The 24,758-nt window shown below is 42.5% G+C and overlaps 2 protein-coding genes across 3 annotated transcripts in view; one reads left to right on the top strand and one right to left on the bottom strand.

Annotated features, from left to right (window-relative positions):
* Positions 1-20,111, top strand: part of FILIP1L (filamin A interacting protein 1 like) — a 160,239-nt gene extending 140,128 nt beyond the window's left edge. For both annotated transcript variants that reach the window (XM_028726640.2, XM_028726641.2), the window contains 2 exons: positions 4,730-7,496; positions 18,612-20,111. In XM_028726640.2, coding sequence (XP_028582473.2) covers positions 4,730-7,496; positions 18,612-18,800 — 2,956 coding nt within the window. In that variant the 3' untranslated portion in view covers positions 18,801-20,111. The remainder of the gene's footprint in view (positions 1-4,729; positions 7,497-18,611) is intronic.
* CMSS1 (cms1 ribosomal small subunit homolog) overlaps positions 1-24,666 on the bottom strand; it is a 185,327-nt gene extending 160,661 nt beyond the window's left edge. The window contains exon 1 of the mRNA XM_028726648.2: positions 24,416-24,666. Within this exon, the coding sequence (XP_028582481.2) occupies positions 24,416-24,476 (61 nt within the window). The 5' untranslated portion in view covers positions 24,477-24,666. The remainder of the gene's footprint in view (positions 1-24,415) is intronic.
* Positions 24,667-24,758: the final 92 nt, after the last annotated feature.

The raw sequence follows: 24,758 nt of genomic DNA on the forward strand, positions 1-24,758 counted from the left end.
TTCTGACATTTTGAAATTCTGCAAATGTAGTTGTTTTCCAACTGCCTGGGCCCTCTCACATTTTTATATTATGCCTTGGTTAAATTTGGGATATCATAGATGCATATGCAAGTTAAAAGGATAAATCAATTATGACCGGATAAGACTTTTATGATGCAGAGATTTTATATTATTTGGTTATGTTTAAGTATTATATTTTGGAAGGGAAATACATCCCCCCTCCTTTTTTTAATGCTGGCTCCTGAATAATACTGCATCACCTATGCTTCCACTATAAATTGATTTTACATAAGCTCTTCCCCCCCTTTCAAAAACAGATGTATTTTAAGACACAAAAGGAGCTACTTTTTATTCCCACTAGATCTTTTTAATTCCATCATACTCTTTTTCTTAACTAAATAGGAAAATGTTTCCAACATGCTGAGGATATCCCCTCTTGTTCCCGAATGGATTTTTCTGGAAAAAGAAAGACGACAAAAGCCTTCCAGGAATACTCCCGGTTTTATACCAAATTAAAACCACAGCTGTGTCAAGCTGTTTTTTCAACACAAGCAGGATGTGCTGAGATTTCCACCTCAGTCCTAGAGCAAATTTCCTTGTCCATGTCGGTTGCTTCCATGTAACGTATATGGAATTTATTTTAGACCCGGATGCTAAGTATTTGCACCAGCAATATGAGCAAGCATATCTGTTTGCAATAAGAGCGCCATGTTGCCGTAATGTCAGCTATGTAGAGTATGCTTCATAAAGCTGGATCCAAACAGCAATTGAATACTATTATTATAATTGCTACTACTACTATTACTTCTACTATTACCACTACAATGTATTACCCATCCTTTACCCTAAGGTGCCAGGACAGATTAATGCAACATTAACATTAAAGCACAATATTATACACTATTAAAAGCAGTTTAAAACAAATTGCAGAAATAAGGTGGGTCCTAAGAATATACTTCTCAGGTATCAAAAGCCAGGGTGAACAGGTGCATCTTCAGCATTCACCAAAAGCTGTAGAATGAAGGTGCCAGACACACCTCTGTGGGAAGGGCAATGGAGCAACCAGGAGTGCACCCTCTGCCAATCTTAGCACCCTCGAGGGTCGGTAGGGAAGGAGACAATCTTTCAGGTATTTGAGACCTGGGTCATTTAGGACTTTAAACACTAACGTGAGACACAATAGCTCTTACAGCATTCTGCACATAGTACTCCATTCAGTATACAGAGCAACAAGAGAGTATGGTAAGGAAACAAACATAATACACCCAGGCCTTTCTCAAATGATCTCAGGCTTCTGATCCTTCTCCGTCTTTCACTGGAGGAGACACTTTCACTGGGAAACACAGCAAACTACTACAGGTGGCCACTCCTCTCATTGTGATTTTGTTGGGCTTCAAATCCCATGAGGCCCAGTCAGCATGGCAAATGATTCAGGATGGTGGAGTTGTGGTCCATCATCGTCTGCAGGGACCCATCCTTTCCTTACTAGCCACAACGGAACTATGTGGGAAGCATCTGCACTGCCAAATGCTGCAGGGGTTTTCTGTGACTACCCAAAGCAAAGCTGCTCTCTTGCAACCTTCTAGATTTCCACGATGAGTAGCAATGCTTAGTCCTCTTCATGGTGGTAAACCTACGCTTGGGTTGCAGTATGACTTCAGACTGCAGGAGAGAGCCTCATATAATACAATGCTCTGGGGCGGGAGGAGTACAGTGGTACCTCTGGGCTATGAACTTAATTCGTTCAGGAGGTCCGTTCTTAACCTGAAACTGTTCTTAACCTGAAGCACCACTTTAGCTAATGGGGCCTCCTGCTGCTGGGGTGCCACCAGAGCATGATTTCTGTTCTCATCCTGAAGCAAAGTTCTTAACCCAAGGTACTATTTCTGGGTTAGCGGAGTCTGTAACCTGAAGCATCTGTAACCCGAGGTACCACTGTACCTACGATAAATTCAAGGGACTTAAACGCAGCAGCTCTCAGCTACTTTGTACAAAGGCAAATACTTTGAGCATATATAACTCAGCATTTCCTTTTCATCAAGAGAGCGGGGAAACTTATTGTGCATGCACTGGAGAGAAAACTGGAAGTGGAAATCAAAGCTATAACAATTTCTTTTAAAATTCAACCCACCCCTCCCGCTGCAATGATAATCAGTATTGTCAGCTCCAACATGCTGGTCATGTCTGGGGTACGTATACCACTCATTCTCTGCAGCACCTCATGCATGCAATTGGGGAGATGCAGAAGGGCAGTCTATTTGTGGAAACCTTATTGGATCACATAACTTCCCTGCAAAGTCAGGGGAATAGACTTCAATGCAGCATAAGCACTTGGATCAGAGCATTTACTTCCTGGCACTCTCTCAACAGCTTTGAAAGGTAATACTTCAAAAAGAGCATAAATATACAAGATGGGCACAATTAAGTACGCATAACTTCAGTGCAAGAGCAGTCATACATCATCCATGCAAAATGAACCGTATTGCCTAATCAATGCTAGAACTGTTCAAATCCCACTCTCGAAAAAACTACGATTCTGCAGTCAATTGCAGAGATGTAAAGGAAGATTAGTAGTTAAATACTTTAGCTTATTAAGCTAGTGAGTAATTGTCACATGCCAGACCTATGACTGAATACTGTTATGTCTTTGGGGTTTTGTCAAGCCAATGTTCATTTAAAAAGAAAACTTCCACGACAAAGTAGTATTTCATAAGATGAAAATTCAGTCCAGTGACTAAATCTGAGTATTATCGTAAGCCTAACCACATGGATTCCCAAAAACAGAATGAAAATGATGGTTACTCTTCTGTTATGATTTGGTATCTATGGCAATAGCTTTCATCAGCTTCATGACAAACATTCAGAGGCAGGAACTAGAGAGGCAATGGTGTTTCATTAAGGAAAATAAAAAGTGATGCTTCTTAGTAAGACATACATATCCTCTCCAGTTCTTGCATTAGATTCAAATTCCTCTCTCTCTAAGGCAGGCATAGGCAAACTCGCCCCTCCAGATGTTTTGGGACTACAACTCCCATCATCCCTAGCTAAGAAGACCAGTGGTCAGGGATGATGGGAGTTGTAGTCCCAAAACATCTGGAGGGGCGAGTTTGCCTATGCCTGCTCTAAGGTAACACTCCCTTTAGTCTCTTTTTTGCAGTGCATTTTTGGACCCTTTTACTGTTTACAGTAAAGGCTCATTGAAAGCCAATTTCACTATATTATCTTCATGTTGTCTGTTGTATACAAAGCTGGAGTATAAAGAATTCTACTTATGGTGCCCCATAAATATAAATACTATTTATATTGTCAAAGCCATCTGTTTGTCCCTCAATACGTTTTATATTTAAATATATGTACATGTGCACACAAACACTCAGCTTTTCAGTTCCAGAAGACCCGCAAGGCAGCACACAAAACATCAATGAAAACAAATAAATAAGAACTAAGAGTCCACAGCAAAATAAACAAAAGCACTGAAGGTTATGCCTTCAACTAAACAATGTCTCTAACTGCAGCCACTGCTGCTTTGTTTACTGAATTCTACATGAAGAGATTGTAGGTTACAACAGTTGTGTTTAATGAAAAACCCAGCCCCAGGCCATGACAACAGTGACCCCCATGTTACAGAGGAGTGAGTGGATTTTGCAGTGCTGGACATAATTTTTAATTGGAAAATTTCTATGCAAATAGGATGAATTGCATTGGAAAGCCAATGACTCCATTGGTAGAACATGAGACTCTTAATCTCAGGGTTGTGGGTCTAGTTGGACTAGATAAGCCTTGTGGTCCCTTCCAATGCTACAATTCTATTATTCCGATGTTCTAAAGGGTATCTAATTTAGAATGTTTAGTAAGCAGAGCTAAGAACTTTGAAACTGCCAAGCTTGCCTAATAATGTATTTTTAATTGGTAACCATTCATTTTCACTAATGAACTTATGAAATGGAATATTCTCCGCAAAAACAGAAAGCACTGAAAAATGTTCTGCCCCACATAAAATTGTCTATTACTAAACTAATTATAGTTATTACCACCTTAAGGGGCGTTTTCTGGATCTGAACATATTGCCTTAGGCAATTAATGGGAGTGGGGGATCAAATTTTTATTTACTGCTACGGAAAAAAAGAAAATCAAGATAAAGCTTCCAACACGAAAATACTAAAGCTCTCCAAAAAGTAGAGTTGCGTGCAATTAACATTTGTGTATTTTTAATGTAGCTTTGCATAGCCATAATAGGACTTTTAAAATATGACACAGGCAGGTAGCATGCTATTAAAAAGTATATTGGGTCATGAAATGTCTATATACAGGGCAAGATATTGGCCTTTTGCTAACATGAAAAGATGCATGGCAGTGAGTTTTAGATCTAGTGTGCCAGAACCACAAATACGCCCATAAAATGGTAATTACAAGGCAGAAGATAACATGAAATTACAAGGTGCAATCTACCTTCTACCTCCTTCCTAGCCTAGGGCAATATATAGTCCACATTAGCATCCACACCAAAGGAAGAGGAGAAGGAGGTATGGAAGTGGATACCTTTGAACAAGTTAAAATTACAACTGTGGGAAATGTATAATATCTGTTCAAGAAATATTATTTTATCTGTTCAAATGTTTTCTAAAAGAAAGGATTTCATATTTTCTAAAACAGCACTTCATTTCTTAAGTACGTATCGGAAACACTATCACAACATTAATTTTGATTTTTATTTTTTTTTGCCTTTCAGATTGAAAAAGCTTATTGACCAAGACGCAGCCTATCAGGCAAAAAAAGAAAAGGAAAACAGCAAGAAAATAAACAAACTGAAGGAGGAACTGACAAAACTCAAAACATTTGCGTTAATGGTCGTGGATGAACAGCAAAGACTCACAGAACAGCTAAGCCAGCAAAGCCAAAAGATCCAAGACTTGACTATCACTGCGGAACAAGCTCATGAGAAACTCTCCACTGCAGAAACAAAAGCTCAAGAAGAGGAACAGAAAGCTCTCCGGCTGGAAGCAGAACTTCAGGCGCAGTCCTGTAAGGCCTGCCAAGAACAGGAGGTCGCCATGGCCAAACTAACCAATGAAGAGAGCCAGAACCGCCAGCTCCGCTTAAAATTAACAGCCCTCAGTCGGCAAATTGATGAACTTGAGGAGACTAATAAGTCATTGCGGAAGGCGGAAGAAGAACTGCAGGACCTGAGAGAGAAAATGAACCGAGGGGAATGCGGAAACTCTACCCTTATGTCTGAAGTGGAAGAACTAAGGAAAAGAGTTCTGGAGATGGAAGGGAAGGACGAAGAACTCATCAAAATGGAAGAACAGTGCAGGGAGCTTCACAAGAAGCTGGAAAAAGAAGCGTCCCAGAGTAAGAACTTCAAAGCAGAAGTTGATAAACTCAACAAGAGAATAATGGAGCTTGAGAAACTGGAGGATGCTTTCAGCAAGAGCAAGCAAGAATGTTACTCTTTGAAATGCAACCTTGAAAAAGAAAAAATGTTAACAAAGCAGCTGTCGCAGGAACTGGATGGCTTAAAAGCCCGTATAGGAGAGCTTGAAATAATTGAAAGCAAATTGGAAAAAACAGAGCTCACACTTAAGGAAGATTTGACAAAACTGAAATCATTAACGGTCATGCTTGTAGACGAGAGGAAAACAATGAATGAGAAAATAAAACAAACAGAAGAAAAACTACAAACTGCAAATACACAACTTCAGCTGGAACAAAAAAAAGTTATGTCAGTCACCGAAAAACTGATTGAAGAAAGCAAGAAGGCATTAAAATCCAAAACTGATGCAGAGGAAAAAATGTCCCATCTCACAAGAGACAGGGATGAGTTGAAAAACAAACTAAAAGCAGAGGAAGAGAAAGGAAGTGATCTCTCCTCCAAAATGAACCTGCTAAGGAAAAAGCTTCAGTCCTTAGAAGCCATTGAAAAGGAGTTTCTTAAAAATAAACTTAAGGAAACTACCAAGCCTAGCCCATCTTTGCAGCAAGAAAACAACAAAATTAAAGAACTAGCCCAGGAAATTGAGAGGCTCAAGCACAAACTTAAAGAAATGAAAGCCATAGAAGATGATCTCATGAAAACAGAGGACGAATTTGAATCTTTAGAACGTAGATATATCAATGAACAAGACAAAGCCAGATTCCTATCAGAGGAACTTGATGTTGTGAAAAGAGAATTGGCTCGGTATAAGTTAGCAGAGAAGACGGAATGCAACCACGAACAGAGATTATTCAGGAAACTCAAGGAAGAAGCAGCCAAATCAGGACACCTTTCAAGGGAAGTAGATGCACTGAAGGAGAAAATTCATGAGTACATGGCAACAGAAGATTTAATATGTCATCTAAGGGAAGACCATACAATCCTGCAGAAGAAACTCACTCACCAAGAAAACAAAAACAAAGAATTGGGAAGAGAAATGGAAATCCTTACTAAAGAACTAGAGAGGTATCGGCGTTTCAGTAAGAGCCTCAGACCAAGTCTCAATGGAAGGAGAATTTCCGACTTGCAAGTTCTCTCTAAGGAAGTTCAAACAGAACCAGCAGACAATGAACCACCTGATTACAAGAGTCTAGTTCCTTTGGAACGGGCTGTCATAAATGGACATTTATATGAAGAGAGTGACAATGAAGAAGACGACGACAACAATGATGATGAGCAAACAATATCCTTCAAGTACAATGCCGCTGTTGCAAATGCAGTAAACAATAGTAAACTTTGGATACCGTGGATGAAGTCCAAAGAAAGCCACATCCAAAATGGAAAAGTTCTCACCAAGCAGAATGGAAACTGCATTCAGCCTGGAAATTTGGTTCTAAGCCATACACCAGGCCAGCCTCTTCATATAAAAGTTACTCCTGACCATGGACAAAACACAGCTACCCTTGAAATAACAAGCCCTACTACAGAGAGTTCCCACTCTTTTACAAGCACAGCTGTGATACCCAACTGTGGCACACCAAAGCAAAGAATAACCATAATTAAAAATGGGTCTTTGACGCCTATAAAATCTAAAGTAGCTGATGGTTATACAAGTCCAGAGCAAGCCGTGCCACCACTTACTGTGTCTGCCTTTGCTAGATCTCAAACACCTGAATCATGTGGCTCAGTAACTCCTGACAGGACAACGTCCCCTCTGGCTCTTACAAGTTCTTCAAGTTCCCCGGAGCAGGTACTTTCACCAGAGCCTCTGGAAACTGGTGACAAGCATGCTGTCTTTAGAGTTTCCCCTGAAAGGCAGTCGTCCTGGCAGTTTCAAAGATCTAACAGTTCTGGTTCTAGTGTGATAACTACTGAAGATAATAAAATACATATTCACTTAGGAAGCCCTTATGTTCAAGCTATTCCTAATTCAGCAAAAAACATTAGCCCTTGCACCACAGCGCAGGATAGCAGAAGTCCAGCGTTAGCTAATGGAACGCCAACTAAAGCTATCAACAAAATCACCAGCAGCATCACTATTACACCAACAGCCACTCCTCTCTCACGGCAATCACAAATTACAGTAAGTAATGTGTATAACTGACCCTCCCTTGCTGTGTTGACTTACTTACCACCAGTACAAATTTATACTCTACATCCTGGCAAGAAAGATTTGGGACTATTTTAATTAGAACTTTGTGAGAATTCCTTGCATGTGGTCCAACAACAGCATACAGAACTAACATGAAGATCCGTCTCTTTAAACATATATAAAGTGTGCACTTACTGTATTACCTGTTCATTTAAATAACTTTTTGTAAGACACTTAAGACTTGCACCTGTATAAATGCATCTTTGTGTATTGACGTTTTCAATAACTGACATTATTTCTTGACTGAAACTTTTTGGGTGAAATATTTTAACATTACAAAACAGTAAATAATTGTGTTTTTTAACCACTGCCTGCAGAAATCATTTCGTTTTTGTTCCTCTGTAAGTGAATTTTTGCACGTAAAACAGTTTGATTTTAATCTTTAGACAGTGTGTTGATTTTCGTTCACTACCTTACTCATTCCCTGATTTTTCTATTGCTATACAGATCAGTACTTTCTGATCAAATAGCATACAAAATTGCATGTACTTTAAAATAATGATGCATGAAATTACATGAGACCCCAGAGTAGCATAGTGGTAAAGAGAATGAGTCGAGAGCCAGAAAGTGGCTGAGGTGAGATCTGAGCCAGCAATGAGCTCCCTGGGTAGAATAAGAGAAACCGCTATCACTAATTTTCAGGATTGAAGAGAATATGTGCAAAATGCTTTCAGCACTTGGGATAGCACTATATCAATTCAAAGCAAGCAAGTAAAAATATGTAATCTGGTAGTTCCCCCCCCCCCCCAATGCAAACTGGATCGTGAGAATTATACTCCAACTTCTTTAAGCCAGTTATTTCTCTCCCTTACCCACACACTTTGAATACGGGGAGCTACTTTACAGCAAGTCAAAATATTCATCGAGCCTAGCATTCCTTACTCTGACTGGCAGCAGCTCTCCAGGATCTCAGGCAGACGTCATGTGATCCTATTAACTGGAGATGCCAGGAATTCAACCTGGGAACCTCCTGGATGAACTGCAATAGCTTTGCCACTAACCTGTATCAAATTAGGTACCGTATTTTTCGCCCTATAGGACACACTTTTTCCCCTCCAAAAATGAAGGGGAAATGTGTGTGCGTCCTATGGGGTGAATGCAGGCTCCTTGGCTTCAGCGATAGCAACGCGAAGCCTCCGAAGCCTGCGCTCTGGAGGTTTCGCGTTGCTTTCGCTGAAGCCAGGAGAGTCGGCTCTTTGAGGCTGGCGGTGGGGGAAAGCAGCGCTTCCACCCATCGCCAGCCCCAGAGGATCGGGGGGCAGCGGGAAGGCGCATGACACCTTCGCGCTACTCTCCGACCCCGCTTTGAGCCCTACAAGCTGGGTCGAAAAGCCCGCGGGAGCCGCACACCCTTTAAAGAGCGCGCGGCTCCTGCGGGCTTTTCTATGAGGGGGATTCCCCCACCTCCCACAAAAGCAGGCAAAAGCCGCGCGCTCTTTAAAGGCTGCACGGCTTCTGCTGGCTTTTCTACAAGGGGGGGGGGGGGAATTCCCACTCCTCGTAGAAAAGCCTGCAGGAGCCGCGCAGCCTTTAAAGAGTGCGCCGCTCTTGGGGGCTTTCCCCCAAGGAGGGACAAGGGACTGACTGGCCATTTCAGTCCCTTCTCCCTCCTGGTTGAAAAGCCCGCAGGAGTCGCACGCGGCTCTTGTGGGCTTTCACGGGAGGTGGGGAAATTCCGCCACCTCTCACAAAAGCAGGAAGAAGGTCTTGGAGTAGCGCACAGGTTGGGTGCAGCCTGTCCGCTGCTCCCAGAGCTGCGGGGCGGTGTGTGTGTCATATTTCCCCCCTTGATTTCCCCCCCTGAAAACTAGGTGCGCCCTATGGGCCGTTGCACCCTATAGGGCAAAAAATACGGTAGTGAACACAGAAAAAAAATTGCCATCACATCTAATTCTGACAGACAATATTCAATGAATACCAAGGCTGTGTAAAAATGAAGCCCAAGTTCTGTTAAGGATAACAGCTGCCTGTACTATGGGCTAAACTATAAAATTTGTCCTTAACTTTGGGTGCATTCACAAATATTTCACTGCAAACACACACACCAGCGTTGTACCAAGTACCCAACAGATTTTTGCTCCTATAAACATGCAAATATGATTCCAACACTACCCCCCTTTTTAACATGACCACTTCATTAAAGAAAGGAAAATCAGCAAAGGTTTTAAGTGTTATAAATAAATTGAGACATATAAATTCATTCATTTAAAAATACATTTATTCCACCTTTCCATATGTATGTTGTAGGTAGCTCTCAGAAAAACAAAAGAAAATATCAACACAACATTAAAATCTAATACAAAGAACATGAGCATAATCCACAATGGCACAACAACCTGCTGTCCACAGACTGCTGTTGTTCAGTCAGATGCCCAACAAGACAGCAGAACAAGTTTATTCAAACATGAAACACAACTTTTTCAAATGGGAACTTAGTGAAACAGAAGGTGGCCATTTAAACTCCCTGGAGAATGCGTTCCAAATACAGGGACCATCACTGAAAAAGCTCCACTTCCATTTGCCACTCACCTAATCCCTGAAGGTGGGGGCACTAGCTAATGGTGCCCTCAAAAAAGCCAGATTCATGTAGAAACAGGTGACCCTGTAAGGCAGGAGGGGAACTGGAACTGTCTAGTGGGCCAGGCTGTTCTCTCCTCTGGCCCTCACATACCAGGTTTGACAGGTAGGTGAAATTGGCCATTTGTCAGTCACCTCCCAATGATCTCAGGTGACATTTTTTGCCCGCAGACATTTGACAGAGCACTTTGGAAAACATTTCACAAAACAGCACTTTGCAAGACCGGACAATCAGCTGACTAGGGGTGCCCACAAACCTATTTTTGGCTGAGCCAGTTTTGTTACCTGTCCCATGCTTGATGCCATATACGACATCAGGTGTAGGGCATGGCTTGGCCAGAACTATCTCCTAGGTCATATGAGGAGGCCTGGTGGGACTAATTAGGCCCGTGAGCCTGAGGTTTCCCATGCCTGCTGTAAGGCAAAGGCATATCCAAGATTCAAGTCATAAATTGGAATATCTGTAAGTTGGTATTCCAGTATGCATGTAACACTAAACCATAGTTAACAATTAACTATGGTTTAATATGAATGAGCAGTGTGCTGGTGCATGGTGCTAATTAGTGCATACTTCGCTCCGCCTCCAATCCTATCTCTGATGCAACTGGGGAAAAGACGCTATAAAGGCTGGCTTGGTGTTAGATGTTAACCAGTGCTCCTAGTTCCCCTACCCCACCTCCCCCAGCAAACCATAAGGAGTCAGCCAATAACAAATAGTGGCTTCTGTTCATGGTTTGGTTAAACTGTTCAGTCTCATTAAACCATACGTACTTTTAAACTATGGTTTAATGTATGACTCAGACCAAAACGTTACAATTTCCGTGGTAAAATAAAGTGATAAATTAAAGGCGCAGTTAAGGGAGGGGAGCTTTTACAGATGTTTAATCAAAAGTACAAGGAAAGCCTACTGAAATTAAGGTAATCGTGTTCATGACCTGCAGCCTTCATAGGTATTGCTCATATTTTCCAAGCAAAAGGTATGTGCATCAGCAATCACATTGAAACAGTTATATTTAAAACAAGTGTGAATGGGGGGGGGGGTTTGTCTCAGGTGGAATAAGAGGTATTTTGAGGGGTAAGTAAGCTTGTGATGTTGTATTAACACACAAATTCACATTAAATACCAATATTCTTAAACAACTCAGTATCTTCTACACTTACAGTGCAATCCTATATACAGTGGTACCTCGGGTTAAGAACTTAATTCATTCTGGAGGTCTGTTCTTAACCTGAAACTGTTCTTAACCTGAAGCACCACTTTAGCTAATGGGGTCTCCTGCTGCCACTGCGCTGCCGGAGCACGATTTCTGTTCTCATCCTGAAGCAAAGTTCTTAACCCGGGGTAATATTTCTGGGTTAGCGGAGTCTGTAACCTGAAGCATATGTAACCTGAAGCGTAGGTAACCCGAGGTATATCTACTTAGAAGTAAGCCCCACTGAGTTCAACAAGGCTTGCTCCCCCAGGTACATAGGAGTGCAGCCTTAGTTATTCTGGTTTTATATTACAAAAGAAAGTAAATTATATTTCAGATTGCTTTATCAGCTGCATTTAAGGTTTTAAGACATAGATCACCATCTAGAGAAATTTAGACACACCTTAAATTCTGCTGAAATCCATGGAAATTCACATTGATTACTTTCTCTGGATTACAAGCATAAAAAGAAGCATCTCTTTTGGTTAGGCTTTTGCTGAAATTCTGTGATTATTATGAAGAGGTGTTTTCAAAAGCTGAGAAAGTTAACTATTAGAAGAACAGCAGCACAGTTGCTGAACTATTTATTTAGTTTGCAAGAATATATCAGGAATAATGTGCATTCAACAGAGACAAGATTTAAAAGATAAGTGGATCCTATCAGGAAATAGCAGGCAAAAATAACCAGGGATCCAATAAAGCCTTGCTTTGGATGAACTTTTCAGGTATCAACTATAACTACGCGAGAAAAAGAAATTGAATTGAACTAAACACACAAAACATGATTTGCAAATGAATAGTTTGCCAATTTGACAAAACAAAACTACCAAATAGATGTTTGGTTTTTTGAAGGTAAATAACCCAAGGTAAACCTAGGATGCAGTCCATAAAACTATCCTATCAATCGACTGAAAGAGCTGGTTTCACTTTTCAAAAAAATGAGTCCCATTCCACACAACTGGCTAATCTGCCAGGACGGAATCCCGGGTGTACACATGATCTAACAGAGGAAGATGCAAACAAACTGCATATACAAATGCAGACAAGCAAAGAGGCATTATTTTTAAACTGGGGAGGAGCAAGCATGGTAACACACCTTATTTAAAATGTCAGCCAAAGGGGGAGGCATTGCACCCATGCATTCCAGTGCAGATAGGATTCCGATACAAACCACAAGTTTGTGTTTTTAACCCAGGTATCTAACTACAGGTATTTGAAGTATATTATGTTTTAGTACGGTGGTCAGCTTGGCCCACATAACATACAAATAATGCAAGAACTGCATACTTGTAATCCTGGTCTTATAGATCAGAGCCCCAATTTAACAGGAGAAATTTATTAGGCATGTGAGGCAAATTTCTGGGTTTAAGCGTTGCACCTCAGGGAACACTCCTCAAGATAAGGATATGTGCTGCAGTGGAACAAATAGCTACCTTTCATAGGAACAATAGAACAACAACAAAAACCCTATTGTTTCTATACAGCAGAACTACATGAACATCAAGAAAAGAGCTTTCGTGTGCATGCACACTTCTTCAGATACCAAGAAGTGTGCATGCACACGAAAGCTCATACCAATAACAAACTTAGTTGGTGTCTAAGGTGCTACTGGACGGAATTTTTTTATTTTGTTTCAACTACGGCAGACCAACACAGCTACCTGCCTGTAACTAGAATAAAAAAAAAGAGTTAGGTGTAGACAATAAATGACCAAGCCACATGCAACAGCAGCTACTTATACAGTACAGAAAGACTGGCTGAGAACAACCTATTAAAGCATTCTATATAATTACAATGATTAAAAGAATCACACCTGGACTAATTATCAGTAACTCAACTGAAGGCAGTCTAATTTGATTTGATTTATTTAAAAAAGATCAAAAGGAGAGACAAGACAGTAAGATTTCTGCAAAGTTCTAAAGGTTGGCTATCTACTTCAAGTTCTGCTTGGCTCATTTAATAATGCCAAGCCACAACTCTCTTTTATCATCGCTAGAAACCTGCATATGCTGCTGACTTGCATGTAATTTATAGTTGAAAAGGACTTACTCATGAGGAAAATATGTATAGGCTCACAGTTCAATAGAATAAAAGACCTATTCCAAACTCCAATTCTAGGAGTTAAAAAAGAAAAACCAAACTCCAATTCTATGCCAAATACCATGTTAAAAAAGAAAAACCTATCATAATATTACTATAACGGGTTGGCAACCGATTATGCCAACTGCCCCTAAGGTTCCTCTGCTTTTCACTTAAATATAGGGTTTATTTCTAAATGCTTCAAATGGTAGCCACATCCTGTGAAATTAAGCAATTCTATCCTGAACCCACATTAAATTAAACAACCTATAATGCAAACTTTAGAAATCCTTGGGTGATCAGTTGCATCATAAAGGGCAACATGAACAAGTATAAAATCATGCATTTGCCCATTATTTCCCTGAGGCTATCCCAACTGAATGCTGTAACTGAAAACAGCAAAAATCTAAGACGATTTAGCTCATATTGTGCACCACCCAGGCAAGTACTGCTTTTGTGGATCAGACCAAATATACTTCTAGGGCGACGCTACATCTCCCACAGTGGCCAGCTATGTTCTGCCTCCACTACTGGAGATGGCATGTTTGGAGTCACAAGTGAAGAGAGTGCTGTTGAATTCAGGTCCTGCTTGCAGGACTCCTATAGGCTTCTGGCTGGCCACTGAGGAAACAGGATGCTAGACGAGATGGGCCTCTGACCAGATCTTAAAAAGGTTCTTCTTACATTATTATGCCACTGGTGAGCTCACAAAGAGAACTAGAGGGAAAGCTGTTTATAGCTTGTTCCCAGTGTTTGACATAAGTTTAGCAGCGAAGACCTAAAAATATTGTGCTAGGAAAAAGAGAAGGGCAGAAGCAGGATAAAAGTGACCTTCCTTTCCTTAGCACTCCCAGTTCCTTTGCCTCAGTCTGGTCAGTGGGCTCATCTGCCGGCCAACTCCAAGAAACAGATACTAAACCCAGTGGTTGTCACTAACAGGCTGCTTGCCTGAGTGGTTCTTTCTAACGCCACAAAACAGAAAGACCTGGCACATACACATTCAACATCTTAAAAGGGGGCTGTAATCTATCTACAAAAGTGGAAAACTTGAGCACATTTTACTTCCCACTAATGTCAATGGCAACAGTCATCACTTGTTCAGCATTATTCCATTGAAATCAGCTGAATCCAGAAGCTTGGCTTGTGCCCACCCTTGGTATTTACAAATGATTGCCAACTTTTTATATCAGGGATGACAGTTAGGTTTCTGTCTCTAACCAATATGGCCTTATGGATCATATATACCTGGAGATAAGCATCCTTGCGGTCAACAATGCCAGATTTGAGAACTGTATCAGGTGCAACTTCGTAGCTGAAGTGTCCTTAGAAGGCAGGGGTGAGGGATCTGGTGCCCATCAGATATTATTAGACTCCTGCTCACATCATCCCCAGCCAGCATGACCAATGGTCAGGGATGATTTTTTTATTTATTTCAAGTTTGTGGACTGCTTTTCATCAAGGGGTCTAGAAGGTGGCAACACAAGAACAGGCCTTTTCTGTGGTGGCTCCCCACTTGTGGAATGCTCTCCCCAGGGAGGCTGACCTGGCACTTTCGTTACATATTTTTAGGTGCCAGGCAAAAACTTTCCTCTTCTCCCAGGCCTTTGTTTAATTAGCCAATCAATGGCCTTTTAAACTGGGGGAGAGGTATTGTTTTTGTTGTTACTATGTTATGCATTTGTGTTTTTATATTGTAAACTGCCCTGTGATCCTTTAGAAACTTAATAAACAACAAGAAGAAGATGATCCTAAGTACAGTGGTGCCCCACAAGACGAATGCCTCGCAAGACGAAAAACTCGCTAGACGAAAGGGTTTTCCGTTTTTTGAGTCGTTCCGCAAGACGAATTTCCCTATGGGCTTGCTTCGCAAGATGAAACGTCTTGCGAGTTCTTGCGAGTTTGTTTCCTTTTTCTTAAAGCCGCTAAGCCGCTAATAGCCGCTAAGCCGCTAAAAGCCGCTAAGCCGCTAATAGCCGTGCTTCGCAAGACGAAAAAACCGCAAGACGAAGAGACTCACGGAATGGATTAATTTCGTCTTGCGAGGCACCACTGTACCTGAAGTTCTGCTACCTCATAGAATCATAGAAGTGTAGAATTGGAAGGGACCCTGAGGGTCATCTAACTTAACTCTCTGCAATTCAGGAATCTCAACTAAAGAATCCATGACAGGTGGCCATCCAACCTCTGCATAAAAACATCCAATGAAGGAGAGACCACAACCTGCAGAGGGAGTTGGTTCCACTGTTGAACAGCTCTTACTGTCAGAAAGTTCCTCCTGATCTTTAGTGGGAATCTCCTTTCTTGTAACTTGAATCCAACAGTTTGGGTCCTACCCTCCATAGCAGGAGAAAACAAGCTTGCATATTTTTATGTGCGTGTGTATACATATATCACTTTTATTGTACGAAACATGCTTCACAATCCTGATTCCACCAAGCTACGTAAGCCCTGTGAAACAAGGTACTGTATTAATTTGTACTGCAGACATGAAAAATTTAAGCTGACACACAGGGGCAGTTGCCAAAGAACTCCAAGGCTAAACTGGTATTTGCACGTGGGTTTCTTTGGCTATATGTATTGCCAAAGAGGAATTAGAAGCATTTGGAAATCTTACAGGAAAGGAACTAATCAGGAATACTTCCTAAGTAGAACTGAACTCAGCAATTCAGGCAGAAGCATTAATAAAATTTTATTATTATTCTGACCCCCTCCTTTGGTAATTCTTCACAGAACTCTAGCCCAATGGTTGCCATCAATTTGATTTGAACTGATTTTATAATGAAATGATTTTAGAATGCTGTATTATTTTACTGTTGTTAGTCGCTCTAAGCCCGGTTTCGGCTGGGGAGGGCGGGATATAAATAAAAATTTATTATTTATTTATTATTATCATTAAAAAATAACCAGAAACAGACCAGCCCATTTATTCCAGGCTCTCTCATACATGAAACAATTTTCTTCTCAGCATATCAGATCTTCTGCCCAGGTGGGGGATAAATATGAAGGGAAACCAGCTTCTACCCATAGGTATATGAAGGGAACTTGACTACATCACACTCAGCAGACTATAAATGGAACAGAAATTAAGCAATTGCACCCTCTGTAGGCCAAACCTTATCAGTTCAACATCATATACACACAAATTCCATTCACCAGTTAATTTTTCAAAGAGGGGATGTATGTGCACAATCAGACATCAGATATACACATGCAAGGCTGGTCCAAGCGGGCCTTCTGCCCACATAAAACATTAGGTAAAACAAATTAAATAGGGGAGTAAAGTACCCCAAGAGGCAATGTTCAGCTTCCATTGCTCTCTCATGTTTGTAGCCTCTAAGTGCCATAAGGTAAAGGTAAAGGGACCCCTGACCATTAGGTCCAGTCGTGGCCGACTCTGGGGTTGTGGCGCTCATCTCGCTTTATTGGCCGAGGGAGCCAGCGTACAGCTTCCGGGTCATGTGGCCAGCATGACTAAGCCAATTCTGGCAAACCAGAGCAACGCACAGTAACGCCATTTACCTTCCCGCCGGAGCGGTACCTATTTATCTACTTTGACGTGCTTTCAAACTGCTAGGTTGGCAGGAGCAGGGATCGAGAAACGGGAGCTCACCCCATCACAGGGATTTGAACTGCTGACGTTCCAATCGGCAAATCCTATGCTCTGTGGTTTAACCCACAGCGCCACCCGCGTCCCCTAAGTGCCATAGTTGTTTGCATTTTCAGATTGCCAGTCACACTCTTTATCCTTTCCAGCTGATCAGCAGGATAAAAGCCTTCCTTGCAGAATCAGTCTTTCTGAACATCTCCCTCTTGCTTGCCTTAAAAACAAATCTCAGTAGACTTTGGGAGCAACAGGTGCCTTTGATAGCTGTTTGGAAGCTGCAGCTAATGAACAACATCGTGGCCCACCTGCTGATCGAAGAAGAGCCACAGTACCCAGAATCAGCTGAGCACCCATATTTATTCCAGGACACTATCCAAAGTGTTGATTTTTGACCTGTGAAGATTTTTACACTATGTTGATTTGCAATCTCCAAGATCAGTCAATACCTCTGATTATACATTTATTTGGTGTGGTTTTTAGCAGCTAAGTTTAATGGGTTTGGTTTAATGCAGGGATGGGAAACCTGTAGCCTTCTAGTCTTCACCCCGACAATTACCTATGCTGGCTGGAGGCCAACAATATTTAGATGTCCGCAGGTTCTCTATCCCTACTTATATTTACTGCAGTCTTGTCATTTCCTTCTTGCCCACCATGAATTGCAGCTGCCTCCAAGTGGCTAAAAGACGGCTTTTTCTTCTAGCCTACTATCTGCACAGCTCCAGAAAGAGGTGCAACAAGCCACTGCCATCTCAAACCACACGCGTGCCTTTCTTATATTTATTTATTAAAGTATTCATACACCGTCCTCCTACAAAAACATCAGGGCAGTGTATAACAACATAAAGACATTTTAAAACAATACAAAGCAATCTCTAAAATGACTAGCTACTCAGCGTACATTTTAGACAACTGCATAAACCTGTCAACATGGAAAGGTGTTTAAGAGATATCTAAGTCAAAAGCAAGGATGCCTGCCAAATCTTCCTGTGTCTTCTAATTTTACAAAAAGTGAAAACAGCCTAAACACCAAATCACAAAGTGACCAAATGATCACAGAAGTGCTGTTCCTGATTAATCCTATTAGACTGTAAATCAGGACATAGCTAAAAAAAAGAAACTGAACAGAAATAAATATTTTGTGTTGCTCTCACCCAAAATACGGTAATATGGACCCAAAAATATTTCCTTTGCTTTCCCTGATGGTCTCTTTCACAACACATCTTGAGCAATTTGTGAAAACATTTGTCTTGATTATCTACTTGGTTCAGTTAGCTCTGTAACAAAATCTAGAACCCCACTGTTCATAATTTGGCCAAGCACAATCCCCAGTGACGCTTAAAAAACATGTTTCAGAGTTTGAAAATGGTCATTTTCTACAAACTATTGAACTTTGCTGCCATCTAGAGACAAAGTCCTTCACAGCTCTTACATTCCTATCTAGTATCTTCTTTTAAAACAACCCCAAAACTGTATTATTCCAGCAGTTTTAAGTTATATTTCATGCCAATTTGTATGTTTAGTTTACTAAAGAACTGTGCAAACTGCCAGCCTTAACAATTACTCCTCTCCCTTTTCTTTTGTAATCTATCCCAGATTGCTGATGTCTTCCGTCAAGCGATTCCTACGCAGATCCCTAAACCAAAGAATACCAGTGCAAATGTAGTACCAGTGAGGACACCTACTGGGCAGCTGAAGACCCCACTCCAGGACAGTAAAGCTGGAAAATCACACATCACCAAAACCATTCCCAGCGCTGTGATTCAAAATTGTGGGAAAAGATAGACTGGCCTGATATGTAATAGAATAATGTCTAACTTTTGAGCAACGAGGATACACCATGCCCATTTTGTCCCCAAGACCTATGCCAGTAAAAGGTAATATAAAAGCGTCATACATGGGCAGAAAACGTTGACACTGGAATTGTAAAGCATCAGGACATGCTTATGAAGTTTCTGTTCTCCACAAAGCAGTGTAAGGGTGCTCCATATTCCCGATCTGTACCGAGTAGCACATTAACAGAGGTTGCCTCTTAGCACAGAGTGAGAAATGAGGTTTCCAATTAGTTCAGATGTTAGCTCTTGCAAGGTTACTCCACACAGCAGTGAAATTATGTCCATCTACTTATGGTCTCCCGCTGCTCGGTCCCAGCGCCTGCCAACCTAGCAGTTCAAAAGCACCCCCGGGTGCAAGTAGATAAATAGGGACCGCTTACTAGCGGGAAGGTAAACGGCGTTTCCGTGTGCTGCGCTGGCTCGCCAGATGCAGCTTGTCACGCTGGCCACGTGACCCGGAAGTGTCTGCGGACAGCGCTGGCCCCCGGCCTCTTAAGTGAGATGGGCGCACAACCCTAGAGTCTGGCAAGACTGGCCCGTACGGGCAGGGGTACCTTTACCTTTACCTTTACTTATGGTCTGTTACTACGTAGATCATTTCACTTGCTTAAACGGTAGCTATAGTTAGAAGGTCACCTGAGAGCATTTTCTTCTGGTGAAATGGTGACAGTGTTTCTTAAGGTTGTTTGCATTGCTATGAAACAGAAAAGTCGTATCAGACAGACAGTATACTAAAACTTTAGATATGACCAAGGTAGAGGAAGATGCTGCAAATGGGTAACTGGGAAGTAGACAACCCAGGCCAAATAGCAATGGATGCTTGTCCTGCTCCTTCCACCTACAGAGAACCTGGTGGTATGGCACCAAGAACATACTTCTCCTGCCAGACACCAAAATGGCAGCAGAAGAAACACAAGAGAAGGCTAGAGGGTTTGACATTCAGTACCCTTCCCCAACAGGAAAAAGAGTTGGGGAGCAATGGCACTAGAGAGGCAGAAATGCTGCATACCATACAGTATATGGAGGAAGTGGATTATTTGCAAGGAGACGATGTATTTTAAAAGCTAAGGTGCTGTGTATTTTAATTATTCCCATGTACTTTGTGTGTCGAAGTGTTTAACATAGCAGGTTGAATGAGAAAGTATTTTTTAAATTGACAGCTAATTATTTTAAAGCCAGTACCATTCTTGTGTGTTTGGGTTTGTAAAGCAAGGCCATGAACATTCTCCTATGTCTCATTATAAAGCTAAATCTTTTCATATGTCAATGTGAAATAATATGCATCACTGAGCAACATTCCTAAGGTGCTATCCAAAGGAGGGAGATGTTACTTTTACAACAATTCCCTAAAAAGCATATGTGAAAAAATTTAAAGGGGGAGGGGGGGATGCAATAAGTTACCATGTTATTTTGGCTTCTGGTGTCAAATGAGGGTCTCCCATGCCCTAAGTGACTATAAAAGAAGAGTTCCCCCCCCTAAGAATTGAGGTGGGACTGTTGAAGGAGGCAGAGGCTGCTTCTGAAGGAGATGAGAGTCAACCCTCTCCCAGGCATGTGTGCCTGAGTGAGGACACTGGTGGAGGAAGAGGGGGGCGGGGGAGCGTGCCGCCCCCAGCAGTGTGATCCCGGTGGGGTGCCATCACAGCTGCCCCCCACCTGTGCTGGGCGCCATGCCCCCAGGATGTGCACCACGCCACTGCGGGCAGTGTGCCATGCCCACGGGACATGTGCCAGCCATGCCCCCGCCTGCTCTCCGCCACTGAGAATTGAGTGACAAACACCAAACACCCCTACCGTTCAGCGCAATGTAATTATGAACAGTGTAGTATAGATACAATACTGGAATACCTGCATAAGATAGAGGTGCCTGTTGCATTTTGTTATTTCACTCAGAGACCTGCAGAGTTTATTTCTCCCCTTGACACCTTCTAGAGCTAGGATCTCCAACATGGTGCTTGTGGGTACCACAAAGCCCTTAGACACACCACACTTTGGTGCCCACCAAGGTCCCCTGCCCTACCGATTTGTTTTTTAAATTGAAGATTTGTTTGTTTTGGAGGGTGTTGCCTGCTTGGTGTTTTGTGAAACAGGCATTTTGTGGTGCCTATGAGCATTTATTAGGTTTCAAAATGTTTTCCCCTGGCAAATAAGGTTAGGGAACTCTGTATCAGGGCAAAGCTTGTAAACATCTGACCTCCAGACGGGATCATGTCAGAGTTGTGTATAGCCACTGAATCTTGTCTAAACTCATGAGAGCTGACACTATGTGTCCCAACATACAAGTGAAGCCTAACCAGGTCCATGTCATGGGGTCCTGCAGAACATCAGTTAATGCATACCCTAGTTGTTTGTCTACAATAGTTTTGCAAGTTTTATTTACACCACATGAGATGGGAAAGGATGTCTATTGAACACAAACTATTGTGTTGGACAGGAGAAGCCTACAGACGTCAAACAAGTAAGCATATGATGGAAACAGCTTATAAAATGACACGTTGCTTGTTTAACAAAAATTATAGACCACTTGATTGCAATAAAACCTTAAAACAGTTTTTAAAAAAAATACATCATCAATATAAGACCATTAAAAACGGGTATTTCAAAACTTTCAACAGCTAATTAAAATCAAGAACAAACCAAAAAGCAGACTAAAACACATGTAACTTCTACAAATGTTTGGATACGCCTGCCTAAACAAAAATGTTTTACGCAGGAGCAGAAAATTTCAGCGAAGGCACCTGCCTGATGTCAATAGATGGGGAGTTCCAAAGTGTACGTGCCACCACACAAAAAATGCAATTTATTACACAGCCCTGTAAGAGAAATACAACTTTGGGAAAATGGCACATGGCAAGAAACGGGGGGGGGGGGTATTATTTATGTAATAACTAGTAATTGTGCTGAAGTTTGGATTTTGGGGTAAAAAATGAGGTACACCATATATTGATAATGGTGCCATGGGTGCCAGCACAAAATGGCTGCCATAAGCTGCAGTACAAAAAAAGTGACAGTACTCCATAATGGTGAGTACTGTAATAAAAAAAACCAGGCCGCAGGTATCCTAGGTGCAACCATCTATAGGAGATGGAGTTGCTATGGATCCCGACACCCTAATAGAGTTGGCAGGACAGTAAGGAAGTTTCCCATAGAATCTTAGGCCCAAGATGCTACTGTGAACTCCCTTGGAGATGCCAAGATGCAGAAGCCTCCAGACTCCATTACACTCATCATGGCACCAAGCTCAGGAGCATGACGGAGTTTGGAATAAAACTGACCATAATTCAGGCACAAATTAACTCTTTTGCAGAAGGCTCGCTTTGAACCATCCCAAGAAGCTCACCCTCCCTCCAGCAGTAACAGAACATTATAGTGTAGTCCACCCAAAACTGGTTATACAGAAAGGCCTTAAGTGAGGAACGCTAGAGGGCAGCATTCATATTGTCAAAAAGCACTCTCTGGCTATAGCTACACAACATGCTCTAATAGTTTTCACAGTTATTTGTCTCCTCAGAAAAAAAATGGGAACTGTGGTTGGAGGAAGGAAGACATCTGGCATATGGTAGCAAAAAACACTCAGCACCATCACCAAGCTACAATACTCCAGATATTTTGCAGCAGGGATCAGCAAGGTTTACCTCGCCTGGGCCAGTTCACTCCAGCAGAGATCCTTTTGTGGGCTGGATCGCGCAAGCGTACAATTTCCAGTGTCTGCGTAGACGCAATTTCCAGCGTTGCCACATGCACAGACACTATTTCTGGCGCCACAGAAGCGAGTCCCCGCACTGCGCCAGTTTAGCGCAGCGCATGGGGACTCGCCGAGCAGGTGGCTCGGCTTGGGGGTAGCTCGTAGGCCGGTTAAACGACCCCCATGGGCCGCTTGTGGCCCATGAGCCTAAGGTTGCCGACCCCTGTTTCACAGAATGAAAAGCAGCCGAAGAAGTATAAGACCAATATATATTTATATATGGTTCATAGACTCACCAAACTGTAGAGTTGGAAGGGATCACAAAGGGGCTACAAAACCCCTGGCCATGCAGGAATCTTTTGCCCAACGTGGGGCTCAAACCCACAACCCTGAGATTTCTTTTTGTAATGTATATATCCCTTCTCTGTCTTCATAAGTGAGAACCCTGGTCTTTTGTTATGTCAAGAAGACCCTCTTCAATATATTAGGCATATATTTATGTAAGCAAAGGCCAGAGATGCAGGTGATGGGTATGAATGTTCACCATGCAAACGTTACATATATGCCCAATCACACGTACACATTTTACATACTCATTCTTTCACAGGATTCCTACACATTTCCATCAACCAAGTCTCCAGAATGAAACCCAAGAAAGGGGGCAGCCATAGACCCCTGAGAACTGTACCTTCCACCCCCTTTTATATTTATCCCCCTCATAAGCAGCAGTCCTTAAACCCTTAAAGCTTCAAGGCCTTTTCATAAGGGGATCTGCTTCCAGTTTCACTCCTCCTGAAAGGTCACTTCGGCTTTTCATTCATGCCATCTGTTTCACAGGCCAGTTGGAAGCCAAATTGGTTTCAAAAAGTGCAGTGTGCCCAAGCTCTTTTCCTAAAGGGGCTGAAGGGAGACAAGTCCCTCCTCAGCTCAGCTGAAGAACAAATCCCAGTCAGAAATCTAGCAGGCAGTTTAACACTGTTTATTCATTTGTTTTTAAAATGCATTTTATTGGTTTGGGGCCTAACACCCCACATCTCACCGGGAGGAAAACTCTAGCACAGGAATCCCCAAACTTGGCCCTCCAGATGTTTTGGGGCTATAATTCCCATCATCCCTGACCACTGGGTCCTGTTAGCTAGGGATGATGGGAGTTGTAGTCCAAAACATCTGGAGGGTGAGTTTGGGGGTGCCTGCTCTAGCAAAACAGCAGTGGATTTAAGTTTGATGAGGCCCCTAAGCTACTGAAGGTAATGAGGCCCTTTATATGTCCAGCTGTCCTGTGTCAACAACAAATTGTTGCTGTTTTTTGTGTTGAATATATGCTATATGGTAATTTATGGACCTAATAGGTATCTAAAGCCACTTGCACATAACAAATAGGAGCCTACACAACACTAAACACTGCTGCTGTATGTAGGTTTTATTTTATTTGTTTTTATCTTATATTTTGGAAATGTGCATCCAGTTGTTTTTTCCCTTTAATTTTTTGGGGGGCCCCAAGAGAGTAGGGCCCTAAGCTATAGCTTCTTTAGCTTATGCGTAAATCCGGCACTAGCCCCACATCTCACCAGGAGGAAAACTCTAGCAGTGAAGGGAGCGCAATAAATCAGAGGTTGGGGCTGGAAAGCGAAGATTTGAGTTGCTTTGCCCAAGTGGAGACAAAATGTGTAGAGGAGAGAGATCGAGAAAGGAAAGTCAGAGAGTTGGAAGAGACCCTAGAGGGTCATCTAGCCCAACCCCCTGCAATGCAGGAATCTCAACTGAAACATCCACGACAGGCGGCCAACCAAACTCTAAGGCGGCCAAAAGAAAGTCTGAGGCAAAGCAAGGCTTTTGCTTTTTGACTTCCTCAGTCACCAGCAAACGTCACTGCTCGGTACCTGGACTGCTGCCGCTGCCTTCACGTGGTTCCCACCAGGGCTCGTCTAGGGTGTCCCCCATGCTGCAGGTCCTCCGCAGGCCACGCCGCTCCTACCAAGGGCTGAGAAGGGGGAGGAGCGGAGGAAGCCGCCGGCTGGCCCTGCTCCGACCGAGGACGGCGAGGTCCGCCCCGAGGGGCGGGTGTGGGACGGGGCCTCCGCAGGCGTCCCGAGCAACGAGCGCGGCGCCGCCCTCGGGAAGAGGAGGAGGAGGAGGAGGAAGCCTTACTCCAGCGCCGCGTGGTCGTCGCTCCGCCTCCGCGTGCTTTGCTTGTGAATAAGCGGCTTTAGGATTGCGGGCGTT

Source organism: Podarcis muralis, chromosome 4 (assembly GCF_964188315.1).
Source record: "Podarcis muralis chromosome 4, rPodMur119.hap1.1, whole genome shotgun sequence".
NCBI lineage: Eukaryota > Metazoa > Chordata > Lepidosauria > Squamata > Lacertidae > Podarcis > Podarcis muralis.